At 34.2% G+C, this 25,475-nt stretch overlaps 1 protein-coding gene across 1 annotated transcript in view; it reads left to right on the forward strand.

Moving 5' to 3' along the window:
• Positions 1-9,238: 9,238 nt before the first annotated feature.
• The window catches only part of Ack-like (activated Cdc42 kinase-like), a 96,730-nt gene continuing 80,493 nt past the window's right edge, over positions 9,239-25,475 (forward strand). Inside the window, exon 1 of the mRNA XM_089092858.1 lies at positions 9,239-9,395. Within this exon, the coding sequence (XP_088948984.1) occupies positions 9,303-9,395 (93 nt within the window). The 5' untranslated portion in view covers positions 9,239-9,302. The remainder of the gene's footprint in view (positions 9,396-25,475) is intronic.

Raw genomic sequence — 25,475 nt, forward strand, 5'->3', positions numbered from 1 at the left:
CTGTTCTTCTTTAAAACAACTTAGAATCCAGTCGGATCATTGTAATAATATGTATCTTATTTTATACCATTTCAGTTTTTGAGACTTGTGGTATAATTGGGACCGCCCGTCCCAGTAGAATATCTATATCTGGAGTTAATATATGCTAATTGAATAAAAATATTGTATTTTAGACAACCTCTCTACGATCTACCTTTAGCCCCTCGAACATACCCAGTCGGTACGCCTCATTAATTCGGTCATAGCCTAAGGCACGCTACCAAAGTTTAATTACCTTAGGGCCAGAGTTTATCTCCCCTGTAAAGGGAGAATAAAGGCATCTACGATTACATCACTCAAATACCATAAAATACACTTTACAACAAAAGCATAGGGGTTTTGAGCCCAACTTATGTTAATTTCTGCTCGTTTTGAGTTTGACTCGGTTATTTAACTTATTGTAATTTCTGTTCGTTTTGTGTTTCATTTATTTATCGATGGTGATTTATGGTAGTTTCACGCTTGGTAGATTATTTGATTTTATTTTTGCTCATTTTTTGTTTAATGGAGTTCTTTAATTTTCTTTGAAAAACTTATATCGTGGGAAAAGTTTCTTTAATTAATCTCTAGAAGAAGTGATATTATTAAGTTAGACCTTTAAAAGTAAGTTCTGGGGTTTTTGAACTAGCCGAAAAGGCATTATGTGTATACTTTTAATACTACCACTACTGTTACTGTTATTAATGATGCTAAGAGTATCAAGATGAAACTCTTAGGAAGCGTTTAGGGGGAGCTCCAATTAAACGAAAAAAACTGCATGCATGCATGTTTTCAAAAAGACATATAAGCAATATCATAGGCAGCACCACTCTATAATACTAGTAGCTAGAAATATCATTGAAGCAATTAAAGAAGCTTATTCGATTCAAAATTAAAAGTTTTAGTGTCCTTTCTAAGAGTAAGAAGGGATTGGAGGGCAATCAGCCAGTTTCTCAAGCCGATTTATTTCCTAAACACGTCCAGTCAAAATTTTGAGACAACTATTTTGTTCAGCATAGTAGAACAGTCCATCAACTATGTCCTTAGAGATTGGGCATGTCAACCCCCACAATTATGCAATTGGCTCATTATGCTATATAACTAAATGCTACTTTAAAACTAAATCAAAAGGCATTGAGTTTGCGGTTGCCAATAAAACACTTCAGCAATATATCGAGAACGACTAGGAGTATTAGGTTGAAGCTTTCGGGGCTACTATTATTACTACTTCTGCTCTTAAAAATTAAATAGATAAATAGAGCGTAAGTGTATCCAGGTTGTCAAAAAGCATAAGTATAATATTTCGGGAATGACATTAAATTTTCTTTTTTCAGGTAAACTTGAGGAGGTATAAAATAGAATTAAAAAGAAATATTTATGTCAGGATTAAAAATTGCTGAAAAAGTTTCTGCCAACATACAAATAGCAAGCCAAACTATGGATTCTTATAGAAAAAAAACGAAAACATATTTTTTTTTTTGTATGAAACTGACTATGTCAATAAAAAACGAACAGAAATTAATTTTTTTTTTAACTTTTTCCACAAAACAAGTTTTTCAAAGAAAAGTAGAGCTCCATTAAGGCAAAAAAAGGGTAGGAATGAAGTCAAGTAATCGTCTAAGCGTAAAACTACCACAAATCACTATCAATAAATAAATGAAACTCAAAACGAACAGAAAATAGAATAAATACCCGAGTAAAACTCGAAACGAGCAAAAATTAACATTAGTAGGGTTGATAGCTCCCATGCCTTCTCAAGATCAGAACATAATTTGCGCTTTACTGAAAACAAAATATGTTCAAACGTTTACACTTTTTTTGCTGAAGAAAATACAAAACATTTAAGACTTTAAGGAATATTTATCAGTAATTTTTCCTGTGATATTGCAACAAATTTTGTACCTGATTAATGCTAGTTTTAAATGTGGTATATATCCGGAGTGTCTTAAAAGTGCCAGAGTAATACCTTCATTTAAAGGGGGTGATAGAAAAAATGTGAATCATTATCGATCGATATCCCTCCTTTCTGTTATTTCTAGGCTAATAGAAAAACTTTTTAATTCTAGAGTATCTGAGTTTTTGGAGAATATTTCCTTTTTCCATTCTAATCAGTTCGGTTTTCGTAAGGGGATGTCTACCGAACAGGCAGTTTTATTTTTGACGACGTTTGTGCATGATGCTTTGGACCAAGGGTTTAAGGTGGTGTCTATTTTCTTAGATATTGTTAAAGCGTTCCATTCAGTTGACCATGAAATTTTAATTATGAAGCTAGAAAATTGTGGAATTAGAGGTAATGCGTTGAAGTTATTTGAAACTTTTTTGAGAGGTAGGACCCAGTGCGTCGAAATTTCTAATGTGAGGTCTGGTGAAAGAATGGTTGATTATGGTGTTCCACAGGGTTCTGTTTTAGGTCCGCTTTTATTCTTGGTTTATATTAACGACTTACGATTTTCTGTTTTGGATTTGTTAGATAGTGCACATTCCAATTGTAGGGTGATTATTCCTAGTTTTGCAGATGATACCCATTTTACTGCTGCAGCAAAGACTGAATCTGATTTAATAGAGATAATGAGAAGAGGTATGTTAGGTATAAATAAGTGGATGAGAGTGAATAAGCTTTTGTTAAACCATAGTAAATCAGGTTTTATTATATATGGTAGATCATCAAATTTTTACCCATGGGTTGTGGATTTGCAAATGGAGAATTATGTAATTAAGCGTACAAATACTATACGTTACCTTGGTGTTATTGTGGATGAATGCCTTAGTTTTAAAAATCATGTTTCTTTTATTAGTAGTAAGATTGCAAGAAATGTTGGAATGATGAGAAAGTTAAAAAATATTTTCCAGGATTCTGTTTTGAGATTGATTTATTTTTCGTTAGTTCACCCGTATTTAGTATATTGTGTGAGTATATGGTCTAGCACATTCTCAGTGCATTTGCAGCAGTTACGTGTGATACAAAATATGGCACTGCGAGTGTTGTCCGGAGATAATCGGAGAACCTCGGTGAGATCCCAATATGTACAGTTAAATATTATCCCTGTGTCAGGTCTTGGAAAATTTTACCATGGGTTATTTATGTTTAAATATTTTTCTAATTTGGTTCCCAAGTTTTTTTCAAATTTTAAAATTTATTTATTTCTGGTGATGATGTACACAATTATCCTCCTCGTCATGCTAGAGATATACGGACACCTCAAGCTAATAGTACTAGATCGCTATTTTCAATACGTCATGTGGGGCCAGTTGTATGGAATAATTTGCCCGTTTCTTTAAAAAGTTCAGCGAATCTATGTGAATTCCGTCGGGCCCTCAAAACCCTCTGTGTCCGTAGGTATGAATTTGTTTAAAGGGTGGTATAGTTGAGTCACTCTCAGGTTAGCCTGGAACCCGTTTTTCCCGTTTTTCCCGTTTTTCCTATATATTTTTATTTTTTTTGTTTTGTTTATTTATTATTTATGGGATGGCGGCGGGAAGTTTTGGAGTATGTGAAGTATTGATTTTTGGTTATTGCGACCAGGAGCCGAGTGAGTGTAAGATTTTCATTTTTTCTTCTTTTTTTTCTTTTTCTTTCTTTCTTTCTTTTTCTCTTTTTTTAGTATGTTATTATAAGTGTTAATTTTAAGAGGGTTAATACTTCCGAACAAGCGTTAGCTTATGGAAGGTCATTTGTTTTTTTTTGTGTTGTGTTGTTTTTTGGAATAAACCCTTATCTTATCTTATCTTATAGATATATTAAAAAGACAATCTACGGTCCTTTTTTTTAGTAAAGCCTAACTTATGTTCTACTCTTGAGAAGGCATGGGGGTTGTCAGCCCTAGTAATGTCAATTTTTGATTGTTTTGTGTTTGATTTGGCTATTTATTATAATTCCTGTTTGTTTTGAGCTTCATGTAATTGTTGTTCGGGACCTTTGGTACTTTTACGCTTGGAAGATTATTTGACTTTATTTCAGCCTATTTTTGGCTTAATGGAGCTTTTTACTTCTCTTTGCAAAACACATTTTGTGGGAAAAGTTTTTTAAATTAATACAAACATAAGACAGCGTCATTCAGCTAGGGGGGCTGGAGCCCCCCCCCACTGTCCCTTTTATGGGTGCCCATGCTCCACACCCTTCATTTCCCCAAACAATTCCGATCAACATTTTGATATAGCCATTTTGTTCAACGTAGTTGAAGAATCCTGAAATTATATCTTTGAGGATGACAATTCCCTCACAGCCCCCAGGGCTAAAGTTGTGATTTATGCGCTGGGTGCGTGTAAGGCTCTTATAAGAGACTTTATCGTAGAAACTTCAAAAAAGGCTCATTCGATTGGAAATTGCGAGGGCTAGTGCCCTTTTCAATATTTGAAAGTAATCGAAGGGAGAATCCCCCCACGCCCATCGTTTCCCCAAAGACTTCTGATCAACATTTTTATGCAGCCATTTTGTTCAACGTAGTTGAAAGGTCTGAAAATTATGTCTTTGAGGATGACAACCCTCCCTCCCCCCTCCCCCCAGCCTTCAGAACAAGTGTTGTAAGTAATGCCCCAGGGCCATATAACGTTTCTAGGGAAAGGATGGTTGTATTTACTCCCTATGGGACTCATTGGGTTAGTAATCTGAATTTCTAGTGCCCTTTTTAAGGGCCAGAGTGATCAGAAGGCAGTTACTCCCCCCTCCCTTCCCCTCAACACGTCATTTTTCTCCAAAAGACATCGAATAAAATTTTTTGAGACCGTCATTTTATTCAAAATATTCCAAAGATCGTATAACAAGGCTTTTGGAGCTGAAACAAAATATCAGAGCCTAAGGACGAGGGTTGTAAGTTATGCCGCCGGGAATTTAAGGTTTTTATGGAAGGGATGATTGTTTAATTTTAGAAGAGGCTGATTTGGTTCAAAACTGGAAGTTCTAGTTCCTTTTTAAGCGTCCAAAGTGATGAAGAGCATTTAGCCCCCCCCCCCCCCCGACAACCCCTCTTTCCATCAAACACATCTGATGGGAATTATGAGATAGCGATTTTGTTCGAAATAGTCCAAAAAACTTATGATGATGTGTCTAGGGGTGACACAACCCCCCAGCGCCCTGAGGATAGGGTTGTAAGTTATGCCATCAGGACATATAAGGTTTTTTATGGAATCGGCGGTATTATAAACTTTATATGGGGCTTATTTGATTTAGAACTGGAAGTTATAATACCCTTTTTAAGAGCCAAAGTTATTTGAGAGCAACCAGCCCCGTCCACGCTCATCATTTCTCTTAACACCTTCAATCAAAATTTGAAGATAATAATTTTATTCATCGTAGTTGAAGGTTTCGGAATTTATGTCTGTGAGGAAGACGACCCCACCCTCCCCCTACAGCTCTCAAGCAAAGGGTTTTAAGTTATGACCTAGGGGCATATAAGGTCCTTATAAAAAGGGTAGTCGTATATGTAATGGAGGGGACTCATTGGATTGGTAATCAGAAGTTCCAGTGCCCTTTTTAAGAGTCAAATGGGTCAGGGGGCAGCTACCTCCCCCCAGCCGCACACACACAAACACGTCGTGTTTTCCCGAGATGCATCCAATAGATATTTGAGACAGTCCTTTTATTCAAAATAGTCCAAATATCATGTAACTAGGCTTCTGAAGTCGATACAAACCATCAGAGCCTGATGATGAGGATTATAAGTTATGCCCCTGGGCCATTTAAGGTTCTTATGGAAAGGATGGTTGTTTAAACTTTAGAGATGGCTCATTTGGTTGAAATTGGAAGTTCCAGTTTCCTTTTGTGAGTCAATAGTGGTGAAGGTCAAGTAGCCCTACCCCCCTTAACTACCCTTGTTTTCATCAAACGTATCTGATTGAAATTGTGCGATGGCAATTTTGTTTAAAATAGTCCAAAGAATATATAACAATGCCTCCAGAGTTGGCATAATCCTCCAGAGCCGTGGGGCAAGAGCTTGAAGTTATGCCCTGAGGGCATATAAGGTTTATATGGAATAGATGGTCGTATTAAATTCAGATGGATCTCATTTGATTTTAAATTGGAAGTTATAGTGCCATTTTTAAGAGAGAAAAAAAAATTTATTTGAGAGACCCCCCCACGCCCGTAATTTCCCATGACAAATACCCAAACAAAGTTTTGAGACCTCAATTTTTTCATCATTGTTGAAAGGTTCAATACGGGTAGCAATAGTTGTGGTAGCATTAGTAGCAGTATGCAAATAGCACCCTTTTTTCAACATCCCCTTCAACACATGATGAAATTTTCCACTTAATACCATCAACCAGTCCTGAAGCGTTGCTGATACGTCCTCTTGACGGCATTTATGGGCATAGTGTATTTCGATTTATTTCGGTACGGTTATAATATTTCCCAAAATATTCGCCTTTTAACACTTAGGTTTATTAGTTGTAGTAGTAGCATCCGCGGTTTTAGCAGTAGTAGTAGGAGTACGGTTAATAGTTGTAGTCTTAGTTTTAGTATTAGTAGTAGTAGTAGCAGTAATAATGATATTAGCAGTAATAGTAGTTGTAGGAGTAGAATCAGTAGCATTATGATGTAAATTTTTTATTTGGTTACTTCAACAGCCCCCACAACAAGCATTGTAAGTTTTAATTTCAAACACAAAACTATTCCTAAAATATTGCTGATATGCTCTTTTGACAACCTCCAAACGGATGGCAGGTTGTCATCCGTAAAGCAGAGATATTCTATGAAAATTTCGCCTTCATAGGTTGTAGATTTTGAACTAGCCAGAAGATACTGTATCTATATACATTTACTGCTGCTTTTACGGCTACTGTAACTAACGATACTAATGGTATTAAGTTTAAACTTTTAGGGAGTGTTTAGGGGGAGTTTCAATTACACAAAAAAAACTATATGCATGCAGGTAATAAAAGGGCAAATATGGAGTATAGGGCATATAAGGACATAGGCAGTGATGCTCTATGATAGCTAGTAATATCATTTATATTTTAAAGGAGTTAATTTGATTGAAAATTAAAAGTTCTAGTGTCCTCTTAAGAGTCAATAGTGAATGAAGGGCAATCAGCCCTCCTCTTTAGCTCATAATTTTCCAGACACTTCCAATCAAATTCGAAAATAGCCACTTTGTTCAGGATAGCTGAACATTCTAGTAACTATATCTCTAGGGTTATTCGGTTGGTCAACCCCCCACAGTTATTTAATTTGCCCATTATTCTTATAAAACTAAATGTTGCTTTAAAATTAAACCAAAGCGCACCGTTTGTATACTAGTTGCCAATAAGTCATTTCAGCAATATACCAAGTACGACTGAGGATATCAAGCTCAAACTTTTGGGGCTACCTCTATTACTACTTCTGCTCTTAAAATTTTACTGAATCAAAAGAGTGTATGTGTATCCAGGCTGTGAAAAAGCATAGATATAATTTTTGAGAATGGTATTAAGTTTTATTTATCAGTTCAACTAAAGGATGTATATGACTAAATTAAACACTACTATTTGCTTTATGTTTTTAAAAAGGGTTTATGTTGTTTTAAATTGCTGAAAAAGTTTTTCCAGCATACAAATAGCAGGCTAAACTATAAATTCTTAAAAAAAAACCGAAAATTTCAAGGTATATTTTCTTTTCCCTAAAAAAGACAATGTCAAAATAAAACGAACAGAAATTAATCAAAAACAACTTTTTCCCCAAAACAAGTTTTTCCAAAAAAAGTAAAGAACTCCATTAAACTAAAAATTAACGAAAATAGAATCAAATAATCTACCAAGCATAGAACTACCACAAATACATAAATAAATGAAACCCAAAACGACCAGAAATTACAATAAATAACCAAGTCAAACTCAAAACGAGCACAAATTAACATGAGTAGGGTTCAAAACCCATATGCTTTCTAAAAGCCAGAATAAAATTTAAACTTTACTGAAAAATATTCAAATGAATGTGCATTGTCAGTTTAATATACATATGCTGATATTTATTCCTTAAAATCTTAATTAATTTTTGATTTCTTAAAGTTATAAAAGTGAAATCATTTAAAAGAATTTTTTTTCGGTGAAGTGCAAATTTTATTCTGGCTTTTACAAAACAAAGGGGTTTTGAAACTATTCATGTTAATTTCTGCTCGTTTTGAGTTTGAATTGGTTATTTATTAGTCGTTTTGGGTTTTCTTTTATTTATTGATGCTCATTGGTGGTAGTTGTATGCTTGATAGATTATTTGATTCTATTTTTGTTAATTTTTGGTTTAATGGAGTTCTTTACTTCTTTTTGAAAAACTTATTTTGTGGAAAAAGTTTTTTTAATCAATTTCATGAAAGTACAAACAATAAAGTTTGTCTCACTCACACAAGGATTTCACCTTTTTGAATTTATAACAATTTTTTTTTGCAGAAAGTAACTGAAATAATCAGACATGGAGCTAAGAAAACCATCTTTTAAAGCATTTTTTCCTTTTAATAATAAATGAAAATATTTTTTCGTGTAACCCTTTTTCTTTAACCAACCAAAATATTTAAACAAGTATGCACAATTATACTTGTATGACCTAATTTGTATTTTGTTTATTTGAAATTTTCACATGGCTTCTGCTATTGGCTGAACTTGCGAACTTTCTTGAAAAATTTAAACAAAGTCCATTTTTTCCGACTGCAATAAAGTCAACGAAGTTATGCGAGGAAAACGGCTAATAAAATTTGTGGACAGCTTTATTAACTTTTTGGCACCGCGGGAGCCTCGCATAAGTGATTTTAGAACGCGACCCCGCTGGGCAACTTTGATGTCTGAAGACGCGCTTTAATAAAATCTAATGCGATATAATATCCTGCACGTGTAAAAGAGCTTTTTGAAATTGTTTAGAATTAATTGGAATATCTCATTAAATAACCGTAATTATTGTGTTCTATTGAGCGCTTTTTGAACAACAAAATGACCTTCTTACAAAACATTAAAATTTTTTGCTAATCCAGAGAACTTTTGAAATTAACTAAGAATATTATTAGACTATAATGATAGGTAAAACCAAAGAGATCTTACTACCTTTAAAAAAATTATATTTTATTATTGAGCTCTAATGCAAAGAAGGAACAATTAATTGCAAAAGGTTTCAATTTGTGTTTTTAGAAAGTAATTCATCACTTGTATTTGGCAATGGAACGCCAAAAATTTTAGAAATCAATTGCAAATCTTCAGCTAACCTCCACATCAGTTAACCCTGTCTCCATCACCGTCATCATGTTTTAAAAACAAAAATGTTTTCCTTGGCTTAATTTTGAGATTTATGAGTGTCCTGTGGTCAAACAGCTATTATTTCAGATGATACAATGACAGCCTCTAATAAGAATATTGGTTTATATGAATTTCTTATTGAAGCAGAGCTTCAGCAGTACTACAATGCATTGAAGTCTGAATTAAAGGTAGGATAGGGTGGACAATCTGCTGCTTTTTGGACAATATTTGCTTAAATGAGAGCTCCAAAGCTTTTAAGCATTTCAGGAAGGGAAGGGGTGTTTGTAACAGCTTTTCAGGCCCAAACTTGGGTAATTTTCTTACTAACTCACTAATGAGATTGCTAATAGGCTAATAATAATAATAGTTCATTTACTACACACTATGAACAAAAAGAAGTGGATATCCACTCTGTGACTGTTATAAAAAATTAGTTTATAAGATTATCAAACCTTCTTGAGTCATATAGTCTTGTAACTGACCTACTAGAGAGAGGATTACCTGTGGATATTATATTGTTAGACTTAGCCAAAGCATTTGACAAGGTTTGTCACCGATACCTCATTCACAGGCTACTTACTCTATCTGTTAGTCCACAAGTGGTCAGTTGGACAGAGGACTTTCTGAGGGACAGAACACAGCAAGTGAAAGTGATAACTGGACCAAACAGCCATGTCCTTTCTGACGAAATCAAAGTCACTAGTGGGGTTCCCCAGGGCAGCGTCCTGGGCCCCACCCTGTTTAACATCTACATAAATGAGCTACCCCTCATCACCAGCAACAAAACCACCCTATATGCGGATGATTTGAAACTCATAGGTCCTGCCAACACCTCTTCTTCCATCCAATCCCTCCAAACTGATCTCAACCACATGTGCTCCTGGGTTAAAAGATGGCTGCTGGAATTCAACGCAGAAAAATGCGAGGTCATACACTTCGGACACAAAAACCCCCAACATCAGTACCTCATGACCCAAAATTCTGGAAGTCACCACACAATTGAGCCTGTCCAGGAGGAGAGTGACCTTGGCGTCATCGTTGACTCCCAGTTGAAATTCAGCTCCCACTCACAGAAAATCTCAGCCAAAGCTAGTAGAGCTCTAGGCATCATCAAACACAGCATCACCAGTAGGAGTAAACACGTAATCACCAAACTCTACAAAGGATTAGTAAGACCTACACTGGAGGTGGGGACGATACTGGCCACCCCTCGATTCAAAAAGGACAAGGCAGTTCTTGAGCAAATCCAACGAAGGGCCACTAAGATGATTGTCGGCATGGAAAACAAGACATACAGTGAACGGCTGAAGGAACTCATCCTCCCCTCCTGAGTATACAGTCGGAAACGTTGAGACACGATCCAGGCACACAAACTCCTCTCAACCAATCAAGAAAATGAGATCCTAGAGATTGACATCTCCCACAAAACACAAGGACACCTTAGATAAATCGGCAAACATCACGCTACAACTGGAGCAAGATGCAATTTTTTCTTGAATCGGATTGAGAACCTCTGGAATAACCTCAAGGAGGACACTGTTGCTGCTGAATCAACAGATGCTTTCAAACGCCATCTTGATGCTGAGTGGAAAGATACACCATGGAAGTTTGGCTGGGAAGCACCAGAATCTTCCACCAGAACTTAACCAACTACAACAGTCATCATAAGGAGTGATTCAACAGGATCGAAAGTCCTTATTTCACTCCAAGCTGTGATTTAAGGTAATTTAAGGTAATTATATAAAATGGTACTATCCAAACTCCTTAGCCTATAATTAAAAATATTTTGCTATCTAGTTGGAAAATCTTGCCCATCCCTATAGCCTAGGAGAAATCTATGTTTGCCAACTAGGCCTAGTTGACAAGAAACACTTCCCAGCAAAACCTTTATTTTCCAACCAGTTGACTAATAACTTTGGTAAATATTTAGGCTACCAAATCATATTATGGACTTAAAGTGAATATACCACTCAATGCCTTTTTTATGCTCTTTCCAAATATAATAATAATTTTGTTGGAAATGAATTTTACCCCCACCCCTATATACCAATTCAGGGTATAATATTTGCACATTAGGGGCAGGGTAAAGTTTAAACTTACCTCCCATTTACATCAGAAATAAAATTTGCCCCCACCCCCTAATGTGCTAATATATACCCTGAATTGGTATATATATATCGGCTCGGGGTGGAGGTAAAATTCATTTCCAACAAAAATGATTATTATACTTAGAAAGAGCATAAAAAAGGCATCAAGTGGTATATTTGCTTTATTCATAAGTCAATAATATGATTTGGTAAATATTTACCATAACTTCTCCCCAGCAACACTTAATTTTGCCAACTAGCCTAGCTGGAAACAAACATTGTCCCAGAAAACAATTCATTTTCCAACTAGTTGACTAATAACTTATCCCCCCAGCAACACTTAAATTTGCCAACTAGCTGGAAACAAACATTACCCCAGAAAACAATTCATTTTCCAGCTAGTTGACTAGTAACTTCTCCTCTTTGGCTTCTAGGAGGTTTCTTCTAAATGCACATTTAATGATATACATATATATATATATATATATATATATATATATATATATATATATATATATATATATATATATATATATATATATATATATATATATATATATATATATATATATATATATATATATATATATATATATATATATATATATATATATATATATATATATATATATATATATATATATATATGTATGTATACATATATATATATATATATATATATATATATATATATATATATATATATATAATAATAACATTTATTCACCCACCATCTAAAAAAGTAGATTATAGTAGAGCACTACAAAAAGAAAAGAAAAAGAAACCAAAAAGATAAAGATACAACACTTTATCTTCAAAAAGATAAAGATACAACACTTTATCTTCAAAAAGATAAAGATACAACACTCAGTGTAATTCACAACACTCAAGTAAATGCAGGTGAGAAACATTGTCTATCTAAATTAACTTTTAGCACTGAATTATATCAAATGCAAGACCATTGTATGGATGGCTCCTAAAGACCATATTTTTCAAGGCAAAAATTTCTATAATGCTTGGGTATATACAGTAAAAATTTTGCAAAAATTTACAAAGAGATTTCCTGGAGTAGTATCAGCAAATCAGCCCTACAGATGCATAAGCACATTTAATAGCTTTAGTTGTTTGCTTAGCAATTGCTTCTCTAGTTTTGATAATTGTTTCTGCAATCTCCAAGAGTGACAAAATCACTTTGCAATGCATTAAAGGACAAAAATTCACACTTATCAATATTAATAGAAAGCCCAATATAATTGAAAATCACTTAAGAGCTGATTCAGGTTCTCTTGTAAGTCTGCTTTGGATCTACTGAGCAGAAGGATGTCATCAGAGTATGCCAAGTAAGATAGGTCAGTGCCATGCAATAGGAGAGAGGGCAAGATACAGCCCAGAATATTGGAGATGGTATGTTTGAAAATAAGAGGACTTAGAATGCTGCCTTGCCTCACACCTCTTTTGATTTTTACAGGATCTGAAATTTTGCCTTTCCACTTGGCCAACACAGTTGAATTTTTTTACCAAAATTTCAGAGTACTCACTATGCTTGAACTTCCTCCACTGTGCAGTAGAGCATTCATTGCTTGCATGTGATTGATGCTATCAAATGCTTTTGATATATCAATAGTGCACATATATATATATATATACATATATATATATATATATATATATATATATATATATATATATATATATATATATATATATATATATATATATATATATATATATATATATATATATATATATATATATATATATATATATATATATATATATATACCTGAATGCTTCTATTTCCATCTTCAGCTTATCTTCCAGATGTGCGTCTCCAGGGATTTTGTTCCAAACTCTTTTCTGAAAGGGGTCATTTCATCTGTTGCCAGCTAGTTGGCAAAATTAAGTTTTGCTGGGGAGAAGTTATTAGTCAACTAGTTGGAAAATGAAAGTTTTGCTGGAAAACATTTATTGTCAACTAGTTGGCAAATTTAAGTGTTGCTGGAAGAGAAGTTATTAGTCCACTACTTAGAAAAGTAAAGTTTTGCTGGGGCAACATTTATTGTCAGCTAGTTGGGATATCATGATAGATGGCATTAATGTTGTACCAGATCAGATTGTAGTGAAAACAATTAGTAATTGAGGTGGTAAGAGTTGGCTAGGCAGTGGAAAGCCATTGGTGGGTGTTAGCCATGCCCCAAAGTAAATGGAAGAATTGTTTGGGGTTGAGGCTTGGGAGAGAGATGAGATAATAAATTTATTAGCAAGGAAAGATATGGGAGGTATAAAGAGATTCGTAAGGTTCCTGACGATAAGAATAGAGCATAGAGAAAGGTTTTTCGAAGATTAGGGGTGAGGGTGATATTTGACTAGCCTAGATTATAGTTTTGTGCCAATCTATGTTTGTATGAAAGTGTCTTTGTTTTTGTGACCATGGCCCTTTGGGCTTTTGTGTCAATAAATTATATTCTATTCAGATGGGCCAAATTTTCCAACTAGATGACTAAAATGTTTTTAATTATAAGGAGATTGGATAGTACCATTCTATATAAGCTTATAAAGTATTTTTTTCCAATTATCAAAGGGTGGAGTCCCAAAAGAAGTGGAGTACATCAAAAACAAAAATCAAACTGGCACACTTAACAATTATTTCACTGAACAAATCTTTTCCAAGATAGCCAAAAGTAGCTAAAGTAGAATTTTACTGAATCTGTCAGTATTCATTTTGCTAGTATTGGTTCTGATGTTACTCATGGCCTTGGCTCAAGTTCAGCTCATTCATATAAAGAGTACTCTCAATCAGAGGATACAACTATGTTTTTGGCCCCAGCTGGTTTTGATGAATTCCAACAAAATTTAATGAATTTAAAGCTAGGTAATGCATTAAGTTTGGATGGACTTTCAACTAATCTTTTGAAACACCTTGCATTTGTATACATTTGTTTATATTTTTAATTATATTTATCTTCTGGGGTATTTCCTATGAAATGGAAAAATGCCAGAGTTATGCCACTATATAAAAATGGTGATATAACTAATGTTAATAATTACTGACCTATTGCAATACTTTCTTTGTTGAAGATTTTCGAAAAGTTATTTCAAAAAAGAATTTTAGCTTACTTGGATAAAAAAAATCTTTTAAACAAAAGCCAATTTGGTTTTAGATTGGGTTGTTCTACTGAACAAGCAGTTGTAGCCCCTTTGCTTAAAACTAATTTTTCATTGAATAATTATAATTATGTATCATGCATTTTTTTTTACAATGTAAAAAAGCATTTGATTGTCTAAATTATTCCATTTTGTTTGAAAAATTGAATAACTCCGGAATTTGTGGAAGAGCATTGGATTTAATAAAGTCATATCTGCAAAATCACAGATTTTCTAGCAGTTATGTTTGCAGATGATACAGTGGTATATGTTGAAGCTAAAACCCCTTCATTATTGATTGAGAATTTGGCATCTGAAATGAATTCAGTTATCTGGTGGATTTCTTGTAATTGTATAGTCCAGAATTTGTCTAAGACAGAATTTATGGTCTTTGGGAGATCTAAGCAAGGAGTTGCTAAAGTTGGAATTGATGAATTGTTTCTGGGAGTAGAATTAAAAGGGCTAAGACATATAGATATTTGGGAATTATTCTTAATGAGCTTTTATCTTTCATAGTCATTCTGGCCATCTCTGTATAAAATTAGCTCAAAATTTAGGATGTGTACATCAATTAAAGTACATTTTTCCTTTTTCAATTATTAAATTTTTTATCATTCTTTAATAGAATCATACCTAAGATATTGTCCTATTATTTACTTAAATACATTTCCTAATCATTTTAAACCCCTCCAGATATTGCAAAATAAAGCCATAAGAATCCTTGGTACTTTCTTTCATTGTCCTGCATGACTTCAAAGTCTTTCTGAAACTAAAACTTTATTTTATTTCTTCATATATTAAACCTTAGTCAACTTAAAGATTTGTAATTATCACTGGCATTATCAAATTCAGTTTCCATCAAGTTGTTTTTATGAATCACATATTCTTGTCACCCCCTTTCACTGACTTGCTTCTTTGTTTGCTTGTTTTGGACCATATAGAATCCCATTGGTTAACTGTGAAAGAGATAAATTTTCAATAAGATACCAAATCCCTTCTATAGCAAGTAGGCTTATATTAAGCACTAAATTTAAAAATCTTAATATTTGATCACTTTTAAAGACTAAATTAGCTGAATATATTATTGACCTTTGACAACAGGGTGATTTTACTTGATAATTTGTTTTTTAGTATTATTTTTGGAATTTGCCATGGTGGGGTAGCCTTCCTTTTCCTTCTCCTTCTATATGTTATGATGTTTTTTGGTTTATCTTTTTTTTATCTTTATTTTTAATATTAAAGTAATAATAGATAGCCTTCTCAAAATAGTTAAATGGTCCTTCCAAATGCCTCTAGAGGTGACATTACCCCCACAAGCTCAGCAGCAAGGGCTGAACATTTCAGGGAGTGTAGGGGGATGTTGAACTAAATCAAAAGATGCTATGCACATCCAGGCTGTCAATTTGGTGTATCTGCAATCCCACAAATAGCTTAGGGTATTAAGTTGACACTTTCAGGGAATGTCAAGAATGATGTTGAATAAAACAAAAGCCATTATTTCCATCCAGGTTGTCAAAAGGACATATCTGTATTATGCCAGGAAGAGCTACATGCATAGTCCTGTATAAGCACAAATAATAAGCGATCAATCAGCAAAGCCAATTAGTGACTAACGATCCAAATGTAATGTGGAGATTTCTTAAGCATATGGGAAATTGTAGGGGTTCTGAATCTATGATCCCTGACAGGGAGTGGATTTCCCATTTTACTTCTGTGTTCTCTGCAAAAAAACTAGACAAAGATTTGAAGTTACCTGGTCCTAATGTTGGCTATGCAATGACTATCAAGAATCTTACTGTTACCATATATAAGCAAAGAAACAACAATTGTGTGGTCTTGATGGACTTTGTGGTTTGCACCTTACCCATGGAAATGATGATCTTTTCTGTCACCTTGAACCTTTGTGTCAGATTATTTTAATACTTTGTATCTAATTTTTTTTTTTTACTGACTTTGTCACTCTTCTGATAAAAAAGGGGAAAACTCAGTAGATTGTTTGTCTTACAATTCTATAACTGTTTCACCTGTCCTGTGTAAACCAATGGAAATGCTAGTTATTGATGATATTACAAGTAATCAATGTACTCCTGATAACCAGTTTGGTTTTAAAAAGGTTTTAGTTGTAAACATGTCCATTGTATTCTGGAATCTAGATAATATGCTCATAGAAGGTGATGAGTTGAATAAGTGCATTTTTTTGGCATATAATGATATTCATAGTGCATTTGACTCAGGAATACTTGCTCAGCTATTACTTGCTGCACATAAACATGGCAACTTTCTATGCAAGTTAAAATGCCTTCTAGTAGTGGGCCAATTATCCTACATAAATCAGTACCAGTGAGGAAAAGGATTTAACAGGGGGCTATTTTGTCATCACTGTTGTATAAAAGTTGAATCTTTGAGAGCCAGAAATCAATAAAAATGAGTTTTATCTTCTACAGAATAGATCACTTGCTGTTGAATGACAAAGATGATGTTGTAAATGCAAGCTGTTCCCTTTCTTCAATAAAAGAAAATTTGTATATGCTTAGCATGGTGTATAAACAGATTGGTCTAGCATTTAATCATAGGCAGCACAATCGCACTGCCTAAGTAAAGAATGAAGTTGGAACAATGTATTATTTATTTATTTATTATTTTTGGTTTCTTGGTTTTAGACCAGGACACTTTATGTATTGAAGGAGTTGTCGTAGAAACTTGGAAAAGCGCTCATTTGATTGGAAATTGGAATGGCTAGTGCCTTTTTTAATAGTCGAAAGTGATTGAAAGGCAACTAACACCCCTCTCATTCCCACCATTTCACGAAACACATCCAATCAAAATTTTGAGATAGCCATTTCGTTCAAAATAGTTGAAAGATCTAGGAATTAGGTCATTGAGGATGAAAAACCCCAGACAGCCTTCAGGGTGAGGGTTGTGAGTTATGCCCTGGGGGCATATAAGGTTTTTTACAGAAAGTGTCATTGTGAAAACTTCAAAAAGGGCTCATTCGATTGGAAATTGAAATGGCTAGTGTTCTCTTTAATAGTTGAAAGTGATTGAAGGGCAACTAGCCCCTCTCTCACGCCCACCACTTCCCCAAATACATGCAATCAAAATTTTGATATATCCATTTTGTTTAACGTAGTTGAAAGTTATGGAAATTAGGTCTTTGAAGATCATAACCCCCTCAGCCTTGGGCAAGGGTTGTAAGTTATGCCCTGGGGCACATAAGGTTTTTATAGAAAGTATTGTTGTAGATACTTCAAAAAAGGCTCATTTGATTGGAAATTGAAAGGGCTAGTGCCCTTTTTAATAATCAGAAGTGATTGGAGGGTTGCTAACCCCCCTCTCATGCCCACTATTTTCCCAAAACACATTCAATCATAATTTTGAGATAGCCATTTTGTTCAATGCAGTTGAAAGTTTTGGGAATTAGGTCTTTGAGGATGATAAACCCCCACACCCTGCAGGGCAAGGGTTGTAAGCTATGCCCTTGGGGCATATAAGGTTTTTTATAGAAAGTGTTTTTGTAAAAACTTCAAAAAGAGCTCATTTGATTGGAAATTGAAAAGGTTAGTGCCCTTTTTAATAGTAGAAAGTGACTGGAGGGCAACTAACCCTGCTCTTGCGCCCATCATTTCCCCAAACATATCCAATCAAAATTTTGAGATAACCATCTTGTTCAACATAGTTTAAAGTTCTGGAAATTACGTATTTGAGGATGACAACCTAGGCAAGAGCCCTCAGGGCAAAGGCTGTAAGTTATGCCCTGGAGGCATATAAGGTTTTTATAGAAAGTGTTGTCAAACTTCAAAAAGAGCTCATTCAAGTGGGAATTGAGAGGGCTAGTGCCCTTATTAATAGTCAGATGTGATTGGAGGGTCGAATGCCCCCCCCACCCATTATTTCCCCAAACACTTCCAATCAACATTTTCATATAGCCATTTTGTTGGATGTAGTTTAAATGTCTGGAAATTATGTTCTGGAGTATGACAACCCCCACAAGCCCTCAGGGCTAAGGTTGTAAGTTATGCCCTGGGGGCATATAAGGTTTTTATAGAATATGTTGTCATATAAACTTCAAAAAGGGCTCATTCAATTGGGAATTGAGATTGCCAGTGCCCTTATTAATATTCAAAAGCGATCCAAGGGAGAATGCCCCCTCCCCCATGCCCATCATTCTCAAAACACTTCTGATCAACATTTTGACATAGCCGTTTTGTTGAACGTTGTTGAAGGGTCCTGAAATTAGGTTTTGAGTATGACAACCCCCCCCCCCCCCACAACCCTCGGGGCTAAGATTGTAAGTTATGCCCTGGGGGCATACAATGTTTTTTATAGAGAGCATTGTCATAAAAACTTCAAAAAGCGGTCATTGGATTGGAAATTGAGAAGGCTATTGTTCTTTTTACCCTGCCCCATGCCCATCATTTCCCCAAGCATTTCTGATCAACATTTTGATATGGCCATTTTGTTCAATATAGTTGCAAGGTCTGGAAATTATGTCTTTCAGGATGACAACCCTCAACCCATAGCCTTCAGGGCAAGGGTCGTAAGTTATGCCCTTGGTGCATATAAGGTTTTTATAGAAAGTTTTGTCATAGAAGCTTCAAAAAGGGCTCCTTCGATTGGAAATTGAGAGGGCTAGTGCCTTTTTTATTAGTAAAAAGCGATCAGAGGGCAAATCCCCCCCCCCTCTAATGCCCATCATTTTCCCAAACACATACAATCAAAATTTTGAGGTAGCATATCATAAAGGTCTGGAAATTATGTTTTTGAGGATAAAAATCCCCCCAGCCCTCAGGGAAAGGGTTGTAAGTCATGCCCTGGGGACATAAAAGGTTTTTATAGAAAGTGTGGTCATACAAAACTCGGAGGGGGCTCATTGGATTGGTAATCAGACACTAGTGCTCTTTTTAAGAGTCAAAGAGATCGGAGGGCAGCTACCCCTCCCCCTCCCATATGTATTGTCCCAAAATGCATCTAATAGAAATTTTGAGATAGCCATCCTATTCAAAATAGTCTATATCATATAACAAGGCTTTCGGAATTGAAACAAACCCCAGAGATTAGGGGCAAGGGTTGTAAGCTATGCCCAGGGGATATTTAAGGTTTTTATGGAGGGGATGGTTGTTTAACTTTAGAAGAGGCTCAGTCTTTATCCCTGAAAAAGACTATGTCTATATAAAAGAACAGAAGTTAATTTAAGAAACACAAAATAAGTTTTAATAAGCTGAAAAAATTCTTCTAAATGTTTTCACTTTTATAACTTTAAGAAATCAAAAATTAATTAAGATTTTAAGGAATAAATATCAGCATATGTATATTAAACTGACAATGCACATTTTTTTCAGTAAATTCATATGAATTTTGGTCTGTAAAGTACAAATTAAATTCTAGCTTTTAGAAACCATGGGGTTTAGAACCCAACTCATATTAATTTCTGCTCGTTTTAAGTTTGACTCTTTTATTTACTCTAATTTATGTTTGTTTTGCGTTTCCTTTATTTATAGATACGGATTTGAGGAAGTTGTATGCTTTATAGATTACTTGATTCTATTTTTGTTCATTTTTGATTTAATTGAGTTCTTTATTTTTTTGAAAACCTTATTCTGTGGAATTTTTTTTTTTTTAATTAACCCTGGTAAAAGTGAAGTCATTGCATTTTTAGAAGAGTAGCAAATTCAAGAGGTTGTGTTGTTATGTTTGATGATCTTAATGTTGTAATGTCAGATTCTATTGTTTATTTAGGAATGCTTATTTGCTTGAGTATGGTTTTTACATATACCATACAAATAAGTCATTTTGGCAAAAAGGCATTTGTTGCTCTTTCATCAATAAAAAAATAAACAAAATCACCAGATTGGAGTCCAGCTGTACAGTGCTTTGGTTATACTCCATTTTTTGTTATATTGGATTTTTTTTTTCTGCAAGTGATTAAAGACAGATGCATTCAGATTTTTATAAATATGCAAAATTTACAATTGTGGGCAAATAATACATTAGTGTCAACAGTTCAGAGGTGCAGCTCTAACTAAGCATCGGACAGAATTCTTAAAGTCAGTCAAGGCCAGTAGAATTACGATTGTGATATGTCCTTAAATATCTGGGTGTATGTATATAGTGTCCAAGTTTTTGTTCATTCCTGTTTTTTTTGTAGTCTTTTCTGTTTCTATTTATTTTCTCCATTATGGCCTTGTACTGTTTTTCAAATGGACAATAAAATTAGCTATCTGTAAAGTTAAAACTTTCAGTTTATATTGAGGGGCATGTTGAATTAAATAAAAAAAAAAAACATTATTTGCGTCTAGGTCTTCAAAAGGCCATTTTTGCAATGTCTCAGATAGAGCTCAGGGTATTAAGTTGAAACTTTCAGGGAGTGTTTTGGGAGATGTTAAACTTAATCATATGATACTATTTGCATCCAGGTTTTCAAAAGGGTTCGCAGTATCATAGGCAGAACAATAGTAAAAGAGTAACACTGCCTAAGTAAAGAGTGATGTGGGGACAATGTATTATTATTATTGTTTGTTTTGTTTTTGTTTTTTGACCAGGGCACTTTGTATAGACGTTGTTGTAGAAACTTCAAAAAGAGTTCATTCAATTGGAAATTGAAAGGGCTGGTGCCCATTTTAATAGTCACAAGTGGTGATTGAAGGGCAACCCCCTTGCCCATCAAGGGAGTTTACATTCCAAAAGGCATAATTGCTTGATCTTTCAACTATGCTGAACAAAATGGCTATCTCAAAATTTTTATCGGATATATTTAGGGAAATAATGGACATGGAGGTGAAAGGGGGGTTTCTGGTTGCCCTCCAATCACGTTTGACTTAAAAAGGGCACTAGAACTTGCAATTTCCAATCGAAAGAGCCCCTCTTGAAGTTTCTATGACAGTTTCTATACAAAGTGCCCTGGTCTAAGAAGAAAATGCATTCTGCCCACATTGCTCTTTACTTAAGCTGCACTATTGTGCTGCTTATGATCTTTGGACTATTTTTTGAACAAATTAATATCTAGAATTTTCTTCCAGATGCATATTGGGAAAGCATGACTTAGGCCTATGTCAGCAGGGGTATCTGCCCTCCAATCACTTAGACTCTTAAAAAAAGCACTAGAACTTCTGATTACCAATTGAATGAGCCCTCTCCAAAGTTTATAGGGCCACCCTTTCTATAAAAACCTCATTTGCCCCCAGGGCGTAACTTACAACCGTTGCCAAGAGGACTGTGGGGGGTTGTCATCCTCAAAGACACAATTTCTGGACCTTTCAACTCAGCTGAACAAAATGGCTATCTCAAAATGTTGATTGTGTATGTTTGGGGAAATGAAGGGCGTGGGCGGGGGCTGGTTGCCCTTAGTTCATTTTTGACTATTAAAAGGGTACTAGCCCATTCAGTTTCCTGTTGAATGACCCCATTTTGAAGCTTATTTTTACAACAGCTCCTTCTATGCACAGTGAAAATACGACTTGTTGGGGGGGGGGGGTATTTGCCCTCTGATCAAGACTCAAAACGAACAGAAATTACAATAAATGACCAAGTCAAGCTCAAAACAAGCAAAAATCAACATGAGTAGGTCTGACAAATCCCATGCCTTCTCAAGACCAGAACATAATTTGCACTTTACTGAAAACAAAATATATAATGAGAAATTATTAAAATTTTTAACGAATAACTCTCTGTGTATGTATATTAAACTAACAATCCAGTCATTTTTTTTCAGTAAAGTGCAAATTATGTTCCAGTCTTGAGAAGGCATGGGATTTTTCAGCCTTACTTGTGTTAATTTTTGCTCGTTTTGAGTTTGACTCAGTCATTTATAGGCCTACTAATTTCTGTCCTTTTTAAGTTTTATTTATTTAATTACTTATTAAATAAAAAAAAAGTTCACAGCCCCTCGAAACGGATTTCTGTGTACATGCGAAAGATGAATCTGTTTCATATTGAGAATTTACTTTTTATGAGCTTTTAATAGTATTTACTCTTCAGAATATAAAGCATTCATATTCAAATAAAGGTTGGCAAGGGAGGTTGGTTAAATGATTCCTCTGCATCCTCTGTCCAAGAATTGTTGAAAAATAGTTTCGTTTAAAAAAAAAACAGTTTTGAGTTTTATTTATTTAATTATTTATGTATTAAATAGAAAAAAATTAAATAAAAAAAAGTCCATAGCCCCTCGAAATGGATTTCTGTGTACATGCCAAAGATGAATCTGTTTCATATTGAGAATTTACCCTTTATGAGCTTTTAATGGTATTTACTCTTCAGAATATGAAGCATTACAGAGGAATCATTTGTTTCATATTGAGAATTTACCCTTTATGAGCTTTTAATGGTATTTACTCTTCAGGTATTTACTCTGTATGTTTGGGGAAATGAAGGGCGTGGGCGGGGGCTGGTTGCCCTAGTTCATTTTTGACTATTAAAAGGGTACTAGCCCATTCAGTTTCCTGTTGAATGACCCCATTTTGAAGTTTATTTTTGCAACAGCTCCTTCTATGCACAGTGAAAATACGACTTGTTGGGGGGGGGGGTATCTGCCCTCTGATCAAGACTCAAAACGAACAGAAATTACAATAAATGACCAAGTCAAGCTCAAAACAAGCAAAAATCAACATGAGTAGGTCTGACAAATCCCATGCCTTCTCAAGACCAGAACATAATTTGCACTTTACTGAAAACAAAATATATAATGAGAAATTATTAAAACTTTAATGAATAACTCTCTGTGTATGTATATTAAACTAACAAACCAGTCATTTTTTTCAGTAAAGTGCAAATTATGTTCCAGTCTTGAGAAGGCATGGGATTTTTCAGCCCTACTTGTGTTAATTTTTGCTCGTTTTGAGTTTGACTCAGTCATTTATAGGCCTACTAATTTCTGTCCTTTTCAAGTTTTATTTATTTAATTACTTATTAAATAAAAAAAAATTCACAGCCCCTCGAAACGGATTTCTGTGTACATGCGAAAGATGAATCTGTTTCATATTGAGAATTTACTCTTTATGAGCTTTTAATAGTATTTACTCTTCAGAATATAAAGCTTTCATATTCAAATAAAGGTTGGCAAGTGAGGTTGGTTAAATGATTCCTCTGCATCCCCTGTCCAAAAATTGTTGAAAAATAGTTTCGTTTAAAAAAAAAACAGTTTTGAGTTTTATTTATTTAATTATTTATTTATTAAATAGAAAAAAATTAAATAAAAAAAGTCCACAGCCCCTCGAAATGGATTTATGTGTACATGCCAAAGATGAATCTGTTTCATATTGAGAATTTACCCTTTATGAGCTTTTAATGGTATTTACTCTTCAGAATATGAAGCATTACAGAGGAATCATTTGTTTCATATTGAGAATTTACCCTTTATGAGCTTTTAATAGTATTTACTCTTCAGAATATATATATATATATATATATATATATATATATATATATATATATATATATATATATATATATATATATATATATATATATATATATATATATATATATATATATATATATATATATATATATATATATATATATTATGTGAATTCCAATTCATATATGGGCTAATTTTAAGGTTTAATGTCTCTAGTTCTTGCACTTTGGTATCTAAAAATCTTTCGTTGTATCTTTTTTTGCATCTTTTATAGAACCAGTCTGCTAAAAGCTCAGGGTCTGAAATGCTCCTATTCAGCCTTTTACCTAGTTTTTTTTTCTCTAGTTATTCATGTTGAATTTCCCTTTAATGGAACCATTAGCAAATGGCATCCCTTTATTTAATCCCTGTTATTTAAAACCATTACAAATGGCAGTGCATTGTCTTACAAAGCTGTTCTTCAAGTACTCAGTGTGGAATGTCTCCTCCTGTAGGAAATCTGACAGTTGATCATCAGATTTGGCTCAAATAAAGTATCTCTTGAAGTGAAAAGTAAGCTATGGGACTGTAACTCCATTGATGTCAATTAGGGTTAATTTTGTAGAATTTTGACTGAAAAAATCCTGGTGTGTAGATTAACTTTTTCAGAATCCATAGGGCTTGCAGTAAACATCCACAAAACGTGATTCTTTAGACAAATACAAGACAAATTAGAATTTTACTTGCGCAATTATAGAAATAACTCCAATCTGGTATCAGTTAGTAACCTAAAAAAGTAATTTTTATGATTTTTTGCACATTTTCAAATAAATTAGGCATAAAAAAATGTTTTTAATAAAAAGAAAGAAACATAAAAACAGTTCTTCGGACGATTCTAAAATTGTTGGCATGCTATTTTCGCCTTATATATACTTGGCTGAGTTAAAAATTAATTGTGCTATGTTGAACTTAGACAAAGGAGTGATTTAATTTCTAAAAGTATCTGCAAAACATCACTCAAATTGGTTCTTCATAAGAAGAAGAGTAGACACACTGGCGCAAATGACAATGATAATGAAAAAGCTAAGCTATTTGCAACTCTTTTTGTTAATAAGCTAACATCAAATAATCAAAGCAAAATGTCCCCAATTCCTATGAACCCAAGTTACCAACCACGCCCAGGATCCGAGTATATAACTAGCCCATTTTCAATCCAGGAAATGAATAATGCAATACATCATATTAGGACCAAAACTAGCGGCAGCTATGACAATATACATCCTACACGGATAAAGAATCTCACCCCTTCATCAAACAGGAACTTAGAAGTTTTTATAATCATTCTTGATAGTCTTCTGTATTCCCAAGTATTTTGAACTGTTTACCCATCTTACCAATTTCAAAGAAAAAAAAAACACAGAGAGACCTGAGTTCAGCATGCTCATAATGATTGCACCTGAGAGGAGTAATATAGGGGAGAAAATGATCTATTATAGACTCCTCTGGTTTGTTGAAAAAAATACTATGATCCCTCACACTCAAACTGGATTCAGGAAACATCACTCCTCAACAGATGCTTTCATTTTGCTAACAAATGCAATAAATGAATCTTTCTCAAAAAACAATGTCCTAGTTGCAGCTTTCCTAGATTTTGAAGGGGCATATGACAATGTGAACCACCAAATCCTTTTAAACAAACTTGCAAA

Source organism: Artemia sp. Qi Xiang Cuo, chromosome 8 (assembly GCF_049724085.1).
Source record: "Artemia sp. Qi Xiang Cuo chromosome 8, ASM4972408v1, whole genome shotgun sequence".
Classification (NCBI taxonomy): domain Eukaryota; kingdom Metazoa; phylum Arthropoda; class Branchiopoda; order Anostraca; family Artemiidae; genus Artemia; species Artemia sp. Qi Xiang Cuo.